Source organism: Hemitrygon akajei, chromosome 16 (genome assembly GCF_048418815.1).
Source record: "Hemitrygon akajei chromosome 16, sHemAka1.3, whole genome shotgun sequence".
NCBI lineage: Eukaryota > Metazoa > Chordata > Chondrichthyes > Myliobatiformes > Dasyatidae > Hemitrygon > Hemitrygon akajei.
This window is the reverse complement of record NC_133139.1, coordinates 10,248,020-10,266,242: the sequence shown is the minus strand read 5'-3', so window position 1 is coordinate 10,266,242 and position 18,223 is coordinate 10,248,020. Positions and strand designations below refer to the sequence as shown.

The 18,223-nt window shown below is 40.4% G+C and overlaps 1 protein-coding gene across 4 annotated transcripts in view; it reads left to right on the top strand.

Moving 5' to 3' along the window:
• Positions 1-18,223, top strand: part of LOC140739745 (casein kinase I) — a 148,401-nt gene that overhangs the window by 55,174 nt on the left and 75,004 nt on the right. For all 4 annotated transcript variants that reach the window (XM_073068218.1, XM_073068217.1, XM_073068220.1 and 1 more), the window contains exon 2: positions 12,195-12,620. In XM_073068218.1, the coding sequence (XP_072924319.1) occupies positions 12,437-12,620 (184 nt within the window). In that variant the 5' untranslated portion in view covers positions 12,195-12,436. The remainder of the gene's footprint in view (positions 1-12,194; positions 12,621-18,223) is intronic.

The following is an 18,223-nucleotide window of genomic DNA, read 5'->3' as shown; positions in this document are numbered from 1 at the left end:
TTCCTTATTGTGATTTATAGTTAACAAATTTTTACTATGTATTGTGACACACTGCTGCAGCAGAACAACAAATTTTACGTCTGCCAGTGAAACTAAATCTGATTCTGATTTTGATGTATCTGAGAGCCAGGATGTTGCACATTCAGAAAGGATCCAACTTGCACATTGTAACTGATGTGTATACTGTCTAGTATGAAGAATTTTTTTTGTAAGTTTAAGAAAAGCGAATGCCAATTTAAAAATATATATATATTTGCACCAACGGTTATGGTCTATTTGCTATTTTATCTCCATTTTTCTTAAAGGTTGAATCCAGTCAACCAGTTTGAATTGCTAAAATTAGCCCCCTGATTGGAGAATACAAACTTTAGATCAACTTTTAATTCAGTAAAGTGCATTTTCAAAATTATGCTTCCATTTGCACAGCGTATGTTGGAAATCTAGAATTCAGAGATTAGAAATGACCAAAACCAAATTTTGAAATCAAAAGCTACAGACACTGGAAATCTGATATTTTAAAAATAACAATGCTGGAAACGCTTGGCAGATGAAAGCACATCTGGAAAGAGAAACAGTTAATGTACCAGGTCTAGGGCCCTTCATCAGCACCAAAGCTCCTGGATTTGAAATGTTATACCGTCAGTACTGGCTGAATTGAGTTTTTCTGGCATTTTCTGTTTTTAAAACAGAATCTAGATTGAAATTATCTGGTTGCTGAGGAATTATGATCCTCTTTAAAGTAAAGACTTTTGGAAATCTCAGTGAATTCCCACCTCTCTAATTCACAGTAATGATCGTACCAGGGTTCTACTATTAGAAATGTAATAGATTGAGATTTTGAAACATCACATTGATACCGTAGAGGTGATTTGGAAAGAAAGTAAGGCATTGCTTTGGATGTAACTATTATATCCAAACTAGGAGTTTCTAAAGAGTACATTATCTTTATTTGTCACATGTACATCTTAACATATAGTGAAATGCATTGTTTGCATCAGCAACCAACACAGTCCAAGGATGTGCTGGGGGCAGCTTGCAAGTGTCACCACACTTCCAGCGCCAACATAGCATGTCCACAACTTACAAACCCTACTCAATATCTTGGGAATGTGGGAGGAATCCAGAGCATCTTGAGGAAACCCACATGGTCACAGGGAGACTGTAGATGCTCCTTTGAGATAGCAGCAGAAATTGAACCTGTATCTTACGATCACTGTCAGTGTAATAGCGTTGTGCTAACTGCTGCGCTACCACCCTTATTCCCAGAACTAACATTGTACATTTTAATTTTACTTTGTCCATAAATGTCTGCCAGTTTCAAGCATTTTATTTAGATGGGCACTTACGGTAAATTCACCTTGAACAGTCACCAATATGCTTGCTGACTGAACTGCTCTATGACAAATGCCGTATCATCTGTCATGCATCTGTCCCTGACACACCTACAAAACAAGGGCACATACATTAGACTGCTGTTTCTGGATTTCAGTTCAGCATTCAACATTCTTGTCTCAGAGACCTTGGTGAACAAGATCATACTTGGTTGAAATACATCACTGTGCAACTGGGTGTTACATTTCTGCACAACCATTCCTCCCTCCCTTTTATCCTCAACACAGATGTCCCCCTGGGCTGTGTGCTGAGCCCGGTGCTGCAAACTGTACTCGCACATGACTGCATGGCCATATACCCGAGTAATCCCATTGTCAAGTTCGCCGATGACACAACTGTGGTGGGGCTCAGCAATAACAATGAGACTGCCTACAGAGAGGAGATAGAAGTGCTTGAGGCCTGGTACCTCAATGTCAACAAGACAAAGGAGATGGTTATTGACTTCAGGAGAATTCGCACCACTCACAACTCCCTCCGCTTTACGTCAGCAGTATAGCAGTGAAAATTGCAAGTAGTTTCAAACTGGCAGGAGTGCACACCACACACAATCTCTCGTGAACTTAGAGCACGTGCTGCATAGTCAAGAAAACTCCTCTACTTTGAGGAGGCTAAAGAGAGCAGGACTTTGCACGTCCATACCCGCATCATTCTAGAGATGTGCAGTAGAGAGCATCTTGACAATCTGCATCACCGCTTGGTATGGGAACTGCACTGTGGCCAACAGGAAGACTGTACAATGGATAGTCAGTTTCGACAATTGTGAAGAGCAGGAGGTGAACAAATGTTCAGTGCCGCCTGCCTGCACTTGACCAGTCTCCCGCCCTCTCTTGCTTGCTGCTGGAGAAAGGTGCAGAAGACTTGGGTCCCATGTTGCAAGGTTTGTTCGGCGTGTCTATGGACTGGTTTTGGAGGACTCCGTGGTTCGTGTTACATGTGTTTCTGGTTACTTTTTTTTTGCTATTTTGAACAATTTGATTGGGGTGCTTTGGTACAGCCAAGCTCTGCGGCCTGCGGTCATCGACCGACAGCACCGAACCGAACTGAACTAAACTATACCATTTTGAGAACTCTGCAGTTTGATGTTTAATATTCTCTGCTAATTTTTTTTTGCTGTTTGATCAGTTGGCTTTTTTTCATGTATTTGGTGTTTGTTTTCTTGGAGTAGGTTCCATGGTGTTTCTTTGTTTCCTGGCTGTCTGTGGGGAGATGAATCTCAGGGTTGTGTATTGTATACTTAGATAATAAATGTAGTTTGAATCTTTAATTGAAGTCGGGATTACAAACTTAAAAACTGGTACAACCAGTTAGCCAGAGAAATGGGAGTTTCCTTAAATTTGCTGTTTGAGGATTATTTATCTCTGCTGGTACCTTTTTTGTAAAAACAAATGTTTGTGATTCTCGATCATTGGAATTTGTTGAATTATTTTCTTAAAGGTAGGACTTAATGTGAATACTATAGTTGTGAAAGTGCAGCGGAATTGCTTGAAAAACTGCAGGCATTGTACATTTAAGAAAAAAAGATTTGTTTTATGTTCATACCATCCTTTGAATTTATTGCAGCAGAAAATATATAAATATCAAGTTAGTTTTTTTGTAAAATCAACTATCCCAATGTTTGTAAAATGTAGATTGGAACAAAAATGGTCAACACAGCCTTAAAAATATTGTAGTGCAATGCTTTTAGCAATATTTCGTAGTGATTTGTCATTGTTCTATAAACTTCATTGCATACATTGGCTTACTACTTAAGTTTTGGGGATCAGAAATAGATTGCAATTTTGCTGATTATCTTTTAGAAAGATGATGTAATTTTGAAGTAAATTAAAAGATACTGGATATAGTTTAGTCAAGGGCAACGGTATGGTAGCTTACTGGCCAGTGTATTGCTTTACAGCACCACTGACCCAGGTTTGAATTCCGCCCACTATCTCTAATGAGTTTGTATGTTCTCTCTGTGACTGAGTAGGTTTGCTCCGGTTTCTTCCCACATTCCCAAGGTGTTTTGGAGGAGCTCAGCAGGTCAGGCAGCAGCTATGGAAATGAATGAGCAGTTGAAGTTTTGGGCCAGGACCCTTTATCAGTCCTTATGAAGGGCCTTGGCCCGAAACTTCGAATGTTTTTTTCATTTCCAATGCTTGGCCTGCTGAGTTCCTCCAGCACCTTCTGTATGTTGTTTTGGATTTCCTACATCAGCAGATTTACTTGTGTTTGTGGTTAATAGGTTAATTAGTCACATGATGGAATTTGGCAGTGTAGACTTGTTACGTCAGAAGGACCTGTTACCGTGCTATATCTCAAAATTAATTAATTTGGTTATTAGTGATGTCAGGCCTTGAGTGTTTCCAGTATTTTCTAGTTTATCTTTAAAACCTGTTCTTTGTATTTCCTTTCTAAGCTTCCTTAGATCACTGACAGCATTCCTTCGTCGTTATCAGATTGTGATGATTGGTGACATTGTCATCTGACCTTTCAGCAACACTTATCAGTAACAAAAAATGTCGTAGATCTGCCACAAAGAAAAATGAGCAGTTCTGATGATTTCCCTTAAACTCGTTTCTTCCTCTTAGACAGATTCCACAATCAAGAAATTCCCATACGGATAGTTGTACATGTGTTTCGATCAGTGCACTTTGGTTTGAAAGTGATTAATAGATAAGGAAGCTCCATTTGCATTACCCAAGCCTCGTTGGTTATATTGTGAGTGGGGAAAACCTACTTAAATTTGAGGTTTAAAGGCAACTGCAGTCAGTTGTGCTATAATGGGGTCTCTTAGGAACATAACCATCATTGTCTATAGAACTGCTGTACTCGTATAAAGAAAAAGCATGACTCACGTTTGGTTTGATATTTATGGTTCACTCCAGTGTCCATATTCCAAAGGTGACCATTGCACTACAATCACTGATACTGACTACACAGGTGGTTAAGAAGGCATATGGCGTGCTTTCATTTATTTGTTGAGGCAGTGAGTTCAAAAGTCAGGAAGTTATGTTGCAACTGTATAAAATTCCAGTTAGGGAGTATCTAGAGTATTGCATGCATGCAGTTCTGGTTGCCCCACTATAGGAAGGAATTCAAGTCTGGAGAGGGTACAGAAGAGGTTTACCAGGTTGCTACCTGGATTAGAGAGGACGTGCTATAACAAGAGGTGGACAAACTTGTGTTGTTTTCTCTGGAGCAGCAGAGGCTGAGGGAAGATCTGTTAAAGGTTTGTAAGATTGATGGAGTATCTTTTTCCCAGAGCTGAAAATGTCTAATATCAGAGGGCATGCTCTTAAAGTGAGAGGGGAAATTTTCCTACATGAGAGTGGAGGGTGCCTGGAGTGTGCTTCCTGGGGTGATGGTAAAGACAGATACGTTAGGGACTTTTATCAGGGCAGGGGGAGGGAAGCATGGATGGGAAAAGGGGCAAGAAAGGTGGGGGGGGGAGCAGAAAGCACCAGAGGCATTCTAAAATGATCAGAAAACCAATTGTTTGGAATTAAATGACTTTTCCTGGCGCCTCAGGACTGGGCATATCTGCACCCATGCCTCTCCCTGCCCCTGGCACTCCTCTGGTGCAATCCTGTCCCACACGCATCCCCGGGTGCTCCACCTTACTTACTACTCGGGGAAAATAACCGTTTTTGAGTCTGGTGCGCATGCTACGTAGCTACCACCCTGATGAGAGTGAGACAAACAGTCCATCAGCAGGGTGGTTGGGATCATTCATGATATTGCTGACCTTTTCCCGGCATTTTTCTATATATATATCCTTGATGGCGGGGAGGCTGGTGCAGGTGACGTGTCCTTTAGGGAGTGTTAATCAAGGATCAGCTTTATTCACCATAAATATTTACAAGCATTAGGAATTTGCTGTAGCCGTGTTGGTCAGGGCATGACAACTCCTCTGGTGTGTGAAAACTGTGATGTTTCCGTGTCTTTATGACTGTGAAAGAGACCATTTGGCCCATCGAGTTCATGTTAGCTTTCAGAGCAATTCCACTTCCCCATGGAATCTATTGTCTTTTATTAATGTTCCTCTGATTTCGTTTCCACCCACCTATGTGAGGGTTAGTTTATAGCAACCAATTAACCTGCCAACCCTACATCTTTATAATGTGGGAGGAGACCAATGTGAGTCACAGGAGAACGTACAAATTCCAGAATGATCAGAGATCAGAATTGAACTTGGCCTTCTAGAATTGTGAGCTGGCAGCAACATTAACTGCCATAACACTATGTCATTTCTTTGGCACCTAATGCCATCTTCTAGTTTAAAAAGTAAACTTCTGTGTGGTTGGTATATCTGCAATTATAAATCCAGTTCAAAGTTGATTAACTAATCCACTTTATAGGATTAGCAAGTACCGGTATGTCTTTAATGGCACTATCAATTTTTTTGTGAGAAGGAAAGGGCACTGTCCAGTGTTAGCATGGTCACATTCTGTAGAACTCTTGAAATACAGCATGTGATTCAAGTAATTATTACCACTGAGTTCAAATCAAATTTGGGGCTGGTCTTAATTTTACTTGGGTCAAAAAACCTGGATCCCTTACCTTTAGATCAGAGATCAGATTTTTTTTTCAACTCTTCATCTCTTCCTCCTATTGCCTCCCAGCTTCTTATTGATTCCTCCCCCACCTACCTACTACTCCCCTCACCTAGTCTCACCTATCACCTGCCAGCTTGTATTCCTTCCCCTCCCCACAGCACCTTATTCTGGCTTCTGCCCCCTTCCTTTCCGGTCCTGATGAAGGGTCTTGGCCCAAATCATTAGTTCCCCTCCATAGATGCTGTCTTGCTTGCTGAGTTCCTCTAGTATTTTGTGTGGCTTAGATTATATTTCCCAAGAGCATGGTTTCAATCTACTCCTGCCTCCAAACTGCAATGCTGTTGTGTCCTGTGAGGGTACTGGCATGTATCTCCTAGGAGCCTGCGAAGTTAAGCACTGAGCTGAAAGTTTTGCCACAGATCAGGGTTGTCATTGTAGTGGATGGGCAATAAAATCCTGTAGTACTGACCATGGAATTGGTACATATTCCAGGGTTTACAAGCTACAGAGCTTACTAAGGACTCGAAGTAGTCTTCCTGTTTGGCCTCTGACACTTAGACCATAGGACATAGCAGAATCAGGCCATTCAGCCTATCGAGACTACTCCACCATTCCATCATGGCTGATTTATTATCCCTCTCAACCCCATGCTCCTGCCTTCTCCCCATTACCTTTGGACACCCTTACTAATCAAGAACCTATCAACTCCACTTTAAATATACCCAATGACTTGGCCACCACTGTAGTCTGTGGAATTGACTACTGCTAAAGCAATTCCTCCTCATCTCTTTTCTAAACGGACATCCCTCCATTCTGAGGCTGTGCCCTCTGGACATGGATTCACCCATTATAGGAAGCATATTCTCCACACCCACTCTACAATATTCTGTTGGTTTCAATGAAATTCCCCTTCATTCTTCTAAACTCCAGTGAGTCCAAGCCCAGAGCTCCCGATACAGTAACCTTTTAGTTCCCAGAATCATCCTTGTGACCTCCTCTGGACCTTCTTCAATGTCAGCGCGTCCTTTTTTTTCAAGATAAGGGACGTAAAACTGCTCACAATATTCCAAGTGAGTGTACAACCAATTATGCCTATTACATCAACAATAAAAAAATATGACTGTGACCTGTAATAACCTCACAAACAGAGATTGAAGATAAACTGATCCCATCTCCAACATCAATCCCATTATCATTTCCTGATTTTAACCACAGTGGTTAGTATGATACTATTACAGCTCAGGGCATCCAGAGTTTGGAGTTCAGTTCTGGTGCTGTTCTGTAAGGAGTCTCTGTACATCTTCCCCATGGAATGTGTTTTTTTTTCTCTGGGTGCTCTGGTTTCTTCCCTCAGTTCAAAGATGTACTGGGTAGGGTAATTGGTCGTTGTAAATTGTCCCACGATTAGATTAGTTAATCAGGTTTGTCAGCTTTGCTGTGGGTGATATGACTCAAAGGGCCAGGAGGACCTACTCCACATTGTATCACTTAATAAATAAAAATAAAGTTAGTGACGTTTGTAAGAAATGTTGAGTCCTGGTTCAAATTATTTGGTAGTAAAATAAATTATGAAACTCCAGAAGGGAAGTCTTTTTCTTTTTGGAAACAACTTTCATTCCCCATCTTGACCGAGTATTGATCACAGGATCTGTCGTTATGGGAAATGAAAATGGTAGGGCACCTTAGCAGGTCAGACTGCAAGTGTGGATAGAGAAGCTTGAGGTCATACTTGAGTCTGTAAATTTTCATCGGTTAGTGTTGTAACAGTTTTCAAGCAAATTGAGAGGCATGCCATGTGATTCAGGGTCAGTTTAGTTGGTGGGGCTGAGAGAAATGAGAGTTTCAAGAGCCAAGCGCAATGACACGAGGGAAAAAAATTGAATGATGCTTAACTCACAAGCCCAATAGGTGAAATTGAGTACAAACGAATCCTTGTCCATATTTTCCTGCTGGAAAACTTGGGATTGGTTGTTATGATCTAAAATTGAAGTGTCGTTTTTGGAGGCGGTAAGGTTACTGGTTTGGAGACTCAGGTGTTTATTTAGAGATACAGCGGAATAGGCCCTTTCGGCCTTTTGATCCGCGATGCCCAGCAATCCAATTTAACCCTAGCCTAATCATAGGACAATTTAAAAATATCTATTAACCTACTAACCGGTACATCTTTGGATTGTGGGAGGAAGCTGGAGCACCTGGAGGATGTACAACCTTCTTGCAGATGACATCAGGAAGGAACTCTGAACTGCAATGCTCCGAGCTATAGTAGTTTCACGCTTACCGCAGTGCTATTGTGGCTTATTGCCACAGTGTGGGAAGCTGAGGACTAAGATCAGTGAGAGCAGAACAAAGAATGAAATGACAGGTGACTGAAACCCCAGACCACACTCATGGGTTGAATGGAGATCTCTGCCAAACAGCCAAACCATCCTCATTTGGCATCCCTCCCACTGCGCTGACCATACCGTGAGTAGCAATTACAGCATCTAGAACTCTTTGACAGTCTGACCCTATCTTCTGATGCTTACGGTAGTGCTGTATTGCTCCCGCAAGACAACCCTTTGAATTAAAATGTCCAATTTTGTTGTCAGTCTGGAAAATTTTAGTTTAGAATTGCATTATATCTGATCATGGTAATTTTAATCAAGAATTGATCTTGAATTCTCGATCAAGGATGATTCACTAACCTCTTAAACTGGCAGCTACAATTGGAAGGATAGGTATTGAAGAAGGATTGTGCAAGTTTTAATTTGTTTTTATGCTACAGAATCTTTATTGCCAAACCTATAATCTGAGGTGCACTCAGGTCAGGCGGTTTAATTTATCAATCCAAATTTACTGTTAGGTGACGTATTTTTCTGTATTACGTTCAGTGGCCATTTGTTAGGCACACCTGTACACCTCATTACTGCAAATAGCTAATCAGCCAATCATCTGATGGCAACTCAATGCATAAAAGCATGCAGACATGGTCAAGAGGTTCAGTTCAGACCAGACATCAGAACTGGGGGTAAAAATGTGACTTTAACCATGAAGCAATTTGGTGCCAGGCGGAGTGGTTTGAGCATCTCAAAAACTGCTGATCTCCTGGGATTTTCACACAACAGTCTTTAGAGTTTATGGAGAATGGTGCAAGAAGCAAAATCATCCAGTTGGTGGCAGTTCTGTGGGCAAAAGCATTTTGTTGATAGTGAGAGTGATCAGAGGAGAATGGCCAGACTGGTTCAAGCTGACAGAAAGGCAAGAGTAATTCAAATAACCATGCATTACAACAGTGGTGTGCAGAAGAGCATCTCTGAACGTACAACATGTCAAATCTACAGCAGCAGAAGACCGTGCCAGATTCCACTTTTGTACATAATCAAATGGCCACTGAGTGTAAATGTTTTCACTGTTCTGAAGTGTCACTTAATAGCTTAATCAAGATTCAAAGTTCAAAGTAAATTTTATTATCAAAATGCAGATATGTCACCATGTACAACCGATTGTGGGCTTTTACTGAGGTACTCGTCAAATCTATAAAAGAGTAAATATAATTTGATCAATGAAAGATCAACCAGACTGCAGAAGACAACAAACTGTGCAAATGCAAATATAAATATAAATAAATAATAAATAACAAGAACATGAGATAGCAAGATAGAGTCCTTAAAGTGAGATCATTGGCTGTGGGAACATCTCAATGGATGGACAAGTTGAGTTCTGATGTAGGATAGCTAGCATGCGAGCTATCCTATGTCAGCAGTTTACTTGGTGAGAAAATACTTCTGAGTAGAGTACTTTTGAGCTGAGGTGTGGTGTAGAGGTTTTTCTGGCCATGCGCTTTGCAGAACCTCTCTCCTTGGCATTGCGGGGGCTGCAAAGAACAGAGCCAGCTGAGTGAACCTCCACATGGCTATGGATCAAGACGTATGGCCTGTGGACCAGTGCTGCTGGGACACAAGCCAAGGCCTGATCAACCCTTGTTGGGGTTGTTTGGGTGACAGTGTCTGATGCTGAAGGACCAGAAACATCCAATGACCCCAGGTTACATCCTGAATGATGTATCTCAGCATCGGTCGCAGAATTTTGTTTTGCCAATTTAACTGTGTATGATTTTAGAATTGTACATATTATTCAATCATGTTATCTTGGCAATATTCTCAAAGGATTCTCAGTATAAAGTGGTTCCACCACATCACTGAACTACCAGTCTGACCATTCCTTCTCCACTCTGCACACTGATTTTTTTTTCAGTCTGCTTGTCCCAAACTTGTGTGTAACTTGCACACAAACTGGAAAGCAATCTGCACAATATATGAGACTTTATATTTTCTCTTACAAGAAACCTTAATTCGTAAAAAGCACTGGATGAGTTCTGTTGAAATGTTAAACTTTTAAAAGTTCTATAAAAGTTTCATTTAAATCCCAAGTTCATCTAGCTCATCAGTGGCAAGTGCAACATGCTCAATTATGTGAGCTATAATGCACATTTGATTCTGATATGAGAAGGTAAAGGATGGTGCTTTATCAGTGTCAAGTGTTCAGTCTCTTCCCACAGTAATTTATTTGCACTGCCTATCATTAGGAAAGGTCATTAACATGAAACATTAACTCTGTTTCTGACACCAGATGCCTGACCTGCTGTATTTCTCCATCATTTTCAGTTGTTTTGCTAATTTCCAAAATCTGCATTCCTTTAATTTTTTGTTGTGTTGTGAATCCTGCTCCAAGCATGAGAATCAGAATCAGGTTTATTATCACTGACAAACTGTATTGTCATGCTTTTTTTTGTTTTGCAATACTACCAAAAAAACTTTCTTTACATAAAAATATTTTTTAAAAAAGTAGTACAACAAGAGAGCAAAGATAGTGAGGTGATGTTCATGGTTTCACGGACCATTCAGAAATGCGATAGCAGAGGGGAAGCTCTTCGTAAAACATAGAGTGTGTGTCCTGTAGTAGTAATGAGAGGAGGGCATGCCCTTGGATGGTGAGGGTCCTTGATGATGAATGCTGCCTTTTTGAGGCGTTGCCTTTTGAAGATTCCCTCCATAAACTCCACTGAATTTTTCTCTCGTGAATCCATTAAAGGAGATTTATGGAACTGCCATGTTCACTAACATTACCTAGTGGCAAAAAGAACTCTAACCCATGAAGAATTCATTCAAATCTACTCTAAAAACAGAAGAACTAGTTTGAGTCATAGATTTGACTCGAGAACTTTCTACACAGCATTTACTGGGAATTAATAGGGCTAGTGTGAAGAATGTTAACAGTCTCTAACATTCTAAATTTCAATCTGTTGTGTGCAGCCTTGTTCTTCTTCAGGTGATCTTTAATTGACTCTGCTTATGAAATACTTTTTTCCGAGCAAGTTACAGAAATATCTTTTCTGTGTGCCTGAGCATTTTCCTCACTGCCAACTGTGTCATTTAACCGATCTGCCTTGCACTGAATTTCGACTCTGGTGATGTACGGTATCCATCTTAATGCAAAGCTTTCTGCTGTTTGTCATTTTCAATTATGGGTTTATCTGGCGATCCAGCTCTGACATCAATATAAGGTAAAAACTGGGGAAGGTAATGTTACACAGCCCTTGTGGATTCATTCTGCTGATAATTCAAATCCCTTTGTGCTGGAAAAAAATGTATATCCAGTAAATTAAATGAATCAACATAAATCACCCATGAAAATGGGAATTTCTTGCCAAAAATAAATTGGAGAATAGAACAGCTTTGGATTACAAGAAGTATATTGTATCTTATAAGCATCGCAATAGTAATACTTACAAATGTGCAGTACAAATAGAGGTAATCCCATTTTCTCTCTTGCACATGCCAAGAAAGAAGACAACAGGAGCACCCATGTCTCCCCAGAGAGGAAATAGTTTAAAAAAAAGTAAATTGTTTATGATCGCACCTAAAGGCTCTGTTTCCGTAGCAGGAACTGTTGATCGTTTCTGCCTAAATTTACAGTAGTCTTCACCGACTTATAAGAAACATTGAAAAATGATAATGAGGCTTTTAAGGTTTCATATTGCAGGAATTTGCAGGATTTAAATAATCCCTCTTCTCAAGTAGCAGAATATGTAGTAAATTGCAGGCTTGGTATTGATTTAAATAATTTCATTCACCCTTCTATTATCAAAATCTCCTGTAACATTTAACTTTCCTGTACAGCAAGGAGCAGGAAAGACTGTGCTCTTTTCGCTTAGTAATGCTGAGATGTATTCTTATTTTTGTGCTACTGGAAACAAATATCAAGTCATTAATTTGTTTTATTTTGTAGGTCTACACCAGAGAAAGGAAGGTGGTTGTTCCATCACTAATTCTGATTTGACCTGAGGATGCTTTGTCTCTTGAAAAATGTACAAGAGAAGACAGAAATGGAAGATTTGGCGAGACCTTTGGTGGTGCTGAACGTGCAGTAGCCCATTATTTTAACCGTGATGATATACTAAAATTGCAAGTTTTGGCGTTGTGGGTTTGCATGGCAAAGTAACCGTGGAGAAGCCAGGCTATCACAAACTTATGGATTTTGATAAGAGAGGGGGGAGGGGGGAGGTGGAAGAGACAAAGAGAATGTCAAAGTCTGGTGGACGGGGAACCAACTGTGGCCGGAGTACGGGGAGCAGCTCTGGAGTCTTAATGGTGGGTCCCAACTTCCGAGTGGGAAAGAAGATTGGATGTGGAAACTTTGGAGAGCTTCGTTTAGGTGAGAGTTGTAAGAATTGCTCTATTTACCATTTTTTATATTTGTAATCAAGTGAATTTAAATTACATGGTTAACTTTTACAAGCTGTCTGTCTAGCTGTAGGCTTACAAACATCTATCATTTAGATGATTAAGGAAAACTTGGTATACAGGATATAAATTCACTCTCTGCAGTGTTTTATCCCCAATGCTTATTAACTTCATTGATTTTCTGGCTGAACACATCATGCCTCATATAACATGTTCTTCAGTTCCTTATGTTTATCTTCTCTCTCTTCTGCCTGTTATATCTTAGCATATGTCGAACACAATGCTTGTGCTATATCTTGCATCATTGTAGTGAAGTTATCTTTATAGTTGACTATTATAACCAGGGAAACCATTCACTTGTCCTAATCAGATCAGTATTGACATTAAGTCCTTCAAATTTCCTTGAAATGTTTGTTCAAACCTAATAGATAATAATAATTCCTCTAACCACTTTTCTAAAGAACCTCATTCTCTAATCTTTCCTCATAATATGCTGTCAATGAGGGACTTTAGTTATCTCTTCTGCAAATTGAAACCCATTCAGCACATTTCTAACCACTGTGCAATTTACCTAACATTTTTTCCCCAGAAAGCTTTGGTAAGCAGTCTTTTGACTTCACTGAAGGTATGACTTTGATTCCTCTTTGCAAACACTTATTAAATATACAGACACAAAGGACTGCAGTTGATGGAATGAGGACTGAAAAACAAACTGCTGAGTTCCTCCTTTTAAGTATGCAGCTTGGAGAAAGTATATTATGCTTCTGATGTTCCTACTTATCGCACAGGTCTCTCTTTATTGCTTTTGTCTTTTAAAATGTATAAAAGGGAACTTTTCAACTAAAGCTAAGGCTTCTTGCCCTAGTTACTACAGAACGAACCTCTTACTGAAATAAAATAAGCAAACCATCACTCTTATGGAAAATGAACTGGATTAAGGCAAAGTTTTAATTTGAGGCTTAAGATTTTTTAAATATATTTTAAGTGCAATATATAACATTTGAGCAATTTGCTCTGTAGACAATAAATGTTTGGTATTTTTAGGGGTACGTTTGAGGAACGGGGAGTTAGCTTTCCTGTACATGGATAGAGTGATTCCCAATTACTTAAATGCTATGGTTCATCTTCTAATAAAAAAAACATTAAAATGAAATAATTGGTTATCCTTTCAGTGAAATAAAAGTATATAATAGATTTAACAAAAAAAGAAATGATGAACAATTAAATAGGCTGCTGTCCAGATGTACATTTGGATATTTGCTGGATTCTGTATTATCATCTAATGCTCATGTAATGTGCAATCGGTTGTTCTGTGCTCACCGAGTACAGAAGTGACCAGGTGTTTAAGTGAGGATTATGTAAAGAATGATTGCTTGAATGGTATTGATATGGGAAAACTCTTACTTAATGTGCATTTTGTTTTTAAATGAATAGCACTAACATAAAGACTGTTAAAGCTGCTGCAGGTGTGCTCCATTGTTAGTGTTGAAACAATCTTCTTTGAATGCCATGCTTGTCAAATTAGCCACGCTCTTCGGACCTCTTCATCCTTCTGAATCACTGATTCGATATAACGTGTAGTTGGTGGTTTTCTGATATTGGGGCAGCATGTAGTCTCTTCCTAAAGTTTTTAGACTTCCTGGTACACTTTATCCCAAATAATCTGAATATCCAAGGTTAAATGTTTAGGAAATAAAAGATTGCCTAGTACTAAATAGGCATGTTCAGAGCCAAACTCTGAAATGAACTTCAGTGTTTCAGTTTGCACACTTTGGTTAAATATCTGACTTGATCTATGTTGCTGGTGTTTTAAATTCCATTTATTTAAAAAAGAATTACTCACCAAATCTTTGACCCTGTGTGAAAGATGCTGCCTCACCTTCTTATAAAGACCCAGACTCTGCTTTCCCCAAAATTGCTGGCAATTGTGGGTGATTGGAAATACTGTCCTATTGCAGCCGCCTCATTTTGTCCCCTGAAACTCTACAGTACTGTGCAAAAATCTTAGGCACCCTAGCTATATACACGTGCCTAAGATTTTTACACAGTACCGTATTTGTCAACGTGGAGTGGAGAGCGAGTTTGTAAATCTGGCAGGAGCAAAGGATCTTGGAAATGGCAAGAGTGGAATGCCGCAGGAGGGTTGTGGGACAGGGGCAGAGAACGAGTGTCAGGGCGGAGGTGGGTGGTGCAGGTACAGACACATCCACCCCTGAGACGTCAGGCAAGGTCATTTGATTCCTGACAACTGGTTTATTGATCTTGCTAGTTGTCTCAGGCTGAGTGTCTGCACCTAAGCCACCCCCACCCCCACTCCTTGCGCTCCTCTGCCACCTGTCTCACCCCCTCGTGCAGTGCTACACCCCTGCTGTTCCCAGCATCCTTTGTTCCTGCCTAATTTTGCAAACCTCTCTTCGTTCCACATTGACAAATACAGTACTGTGCAAAAGTCTGAGGCACCCTAGCTATATATATGTGCCTAAGGCATTTGCACAGTACTGAATAGTCATTTTCATAAAGTATTGTTCCCATTGCAAACATTAACATGTTATCAGTTACTGTTTCTGTACAGCTCCTGAGCAAATTGTACAAAGTCTTGGTGTGCTTCCTCAACATAGTCCTGGACCTCAAGAAGCTGTCAGTTTGCATTAATATCTTCCCTAGAATTCCTTGTTCTGGAATGCCATTTAAGTTTGGCACAGAACTGAATGTCTTTTAAAGTTAAAAATAAATTTATTAACAAAGTATATATATGTTGCAATATACTACCTTGAGATTTTTACAGGAAACTAAAGCGATACAGTAGAATTTATGAAAACTATACACAAAGGCTGATAAACCACCAATGTACAAAAGAAGACAAATTGTACAAGTAAAAAATATAACACTGAGAACATGAGTTTTAGAGACCTTGAAAGTGAGTCTGTAGGTTGTGAAATCAGTTAAATTTCTCCACACTGGTTCAGGAGCCTGACAGTTGTAGGGTAATAACTGTTCCTGAACCTGGAGGTGTGGGACCTAAGACTCCTGTACCCTCTGCTCAAAGGTAGTAGCGAGAAGAGAACATGGCCTGGATGGTGAGGGTCCTTAATGATGGACAATAATGGCTTCCTAGCACCAGTTGATATTGTGTGGCTTTGAAACAGCCCACATAGTGCATCCTTTGTTATGCAGTTGTTCATGACAAGGCTCAACAAGTATCTCGTATTAGACTTTCCTAGCAAAGGAGTTGGGCAGTTAGAGTACATCTGTCACAAGGGCGGCATGTGGCAAGACCAATGCTCCAACTTTGCTTTACAGGTCTGGCAGGGAATACTTTCCTTGCCACTAGCCAGCAGGTCTTGGTATATCTTGAAGGCTTTGTTGATGAGGAATTTGGCCAAATAACTTTGATGATGATAAGATGTGCGATATCACTTTCGAGCAGGGCTCTGACATTTATTCAGACCAGTGAAGGGTGTTCCTCTGGAGCTGGGGAAGAAAGCATACAGACCAGTCCCATCCATTACTACACTGAAGTTGGATGACACTTTGTATACTTGGGGGCTAGATACGGCTTGTAGCCATGGCCGAATGTAGTTTATTTTTCCACCCATTTCTAGAGACATACATAGAGAAAATTTGCAAGAACGTTGGTGGCCTGAGTTATAGGGGAAGGTTGTATAGGAATTATTCTCTGGTCTGTAGAAGAATGAGAGGAGATCTTATAGAGTATAGAAAATTATCAGCGGTATAGATAGGGTAAATACATGCAGGCTTTTCCCCCTGAGGTTTGTGGAGACCAGAACTACAGGTCTTGGGTTTAGGTTGAAGGGTGAAATATTTAAGGGGAACCTAGGAAGAACTTCACTCAGGGTGATATAAAGTGTGGAACCAGCTGCCAGTGGAAGTAGTGGATGCAGGTCCATTTGCAACATTAAGAGAAGCTTGGATAAGCATGTGGATGGGACGGGTATGGAGGGTTATGTTCAGGTGCAGACTGACGGATCTATGCCAAAAAACAGTTTATTATGGACTAGATTGGCTGAAGGGCCTGTTTTTGTACCGTAGTGTTCTATGACTATGAAGGTTGTGCAAGCTCTTTGAGCTTCTGGTGAAATAGAAAAGATCTTGGATAATTGTTAGAGCTCAATTGTGAGTAGAGGCCCCATCGATGCCAAGTACAGCCACTTGAGAATGTCTTGCACCATCTGAAGAGGTTCTATCCATAACTGAATGGAAGCACAGTGCCAGTATTTCAATATTCTATCTTTCATCAGTTGCGATATACCAATTAAAGTTTCAGTTGGTAATGAACTTTTTGTATACAGGTTGTCCCCGAGTTACGAACGTCCAACTTACGGACAACTCGTACTTACAAACCGAGGAAGGAGAACGCCGTCTGCCATTTTAAGTCGGATCGCAACGCTGTCTGCCATTTTAAGTCATTGCCGTTGACACTGTGTTGAGTGTTCAACTTTGTATTTGGCTTAAATTTTCCTTACCAAGATTTACCCTGACCCCCCCCCCCCCCATTCCGGACGGCTGGTGACGCAATGAGATCAGCGCCAGGCTCAAGAACGGAGGTTCCCGTGTTCAATCCAGTGACAGACCACTCCCATGCTGGGTTGATATCGATCCAGTGACTCCTGTACCATCCGTACCGGGTTGATGTCAAGCTCGCAACTCGACCTCATTAAAAAAAAAAACACTGCTACCTCCAGTTTAAACTCCCACGCGGAATATTGTGGAGGATCAAATACTCAAAACCAGCACAACCCCCACTTGTCCCATTTAACCTGTCTGAGTGCGGTGGACTTGAGGACCTGGGGAATTCAGTGCAGTGGTCCTTAGGACCCGCCGCCTGCAGTGTTTCTGTTCTGTTGATGGGAAGCAACCGCGATTCAAAATAAAGTGGAAATAATAAAGCGTTTGGAAAGAGGTGAAATGCCATCGGTCAATGGAAAAGCATTAGGCTACAGTCGGTCAACAACTAGAACAATTTTAAAGAATAAAGGATAAAGTGAGAATAATGGAGCATGTGAAAGGCCCTGCCCCAATGAAAGCTACAATTATTACGAAGCAGCGCAGTGGTTTAACTATTGGAATACATATGTTTCTTAAATGTTTTATATGCATAGAGATAAAATATATACTATATACTAAGACAAACGTTTGACTAACTAACGCTAAATAATACCGGATGTACTTATTCCAACTTACGTACAAATCAGATTTAAAGGCGGACTCAGGAACGGAATGCATTCGTAATCTGGGGACTGCCTGTATTTTTAAAAAAGAATTATTTAGTCTCAAACTCAAATACAGAATTTCAACATTGGGTTTAAGTGTTCATTGCTTTGCCACCACTGTATACTAACTATTTGGAAACTGTAAGCCTCTTGAACCTTTCACTGAAAGGTTGCACGTGAATGTGAACTGATGACATGCTAATGTTAAGGTGAAGTCAGGAGCAGCAGCAGACCACCTGTTGATACCTGCTCTGCCATTTCATTATCATAGCTGATCTGACTCAAGGATGCCGACTTAGCCCACTGCTTCACTCTCTAACCCTGACCCTGTTGGGCACAGTTC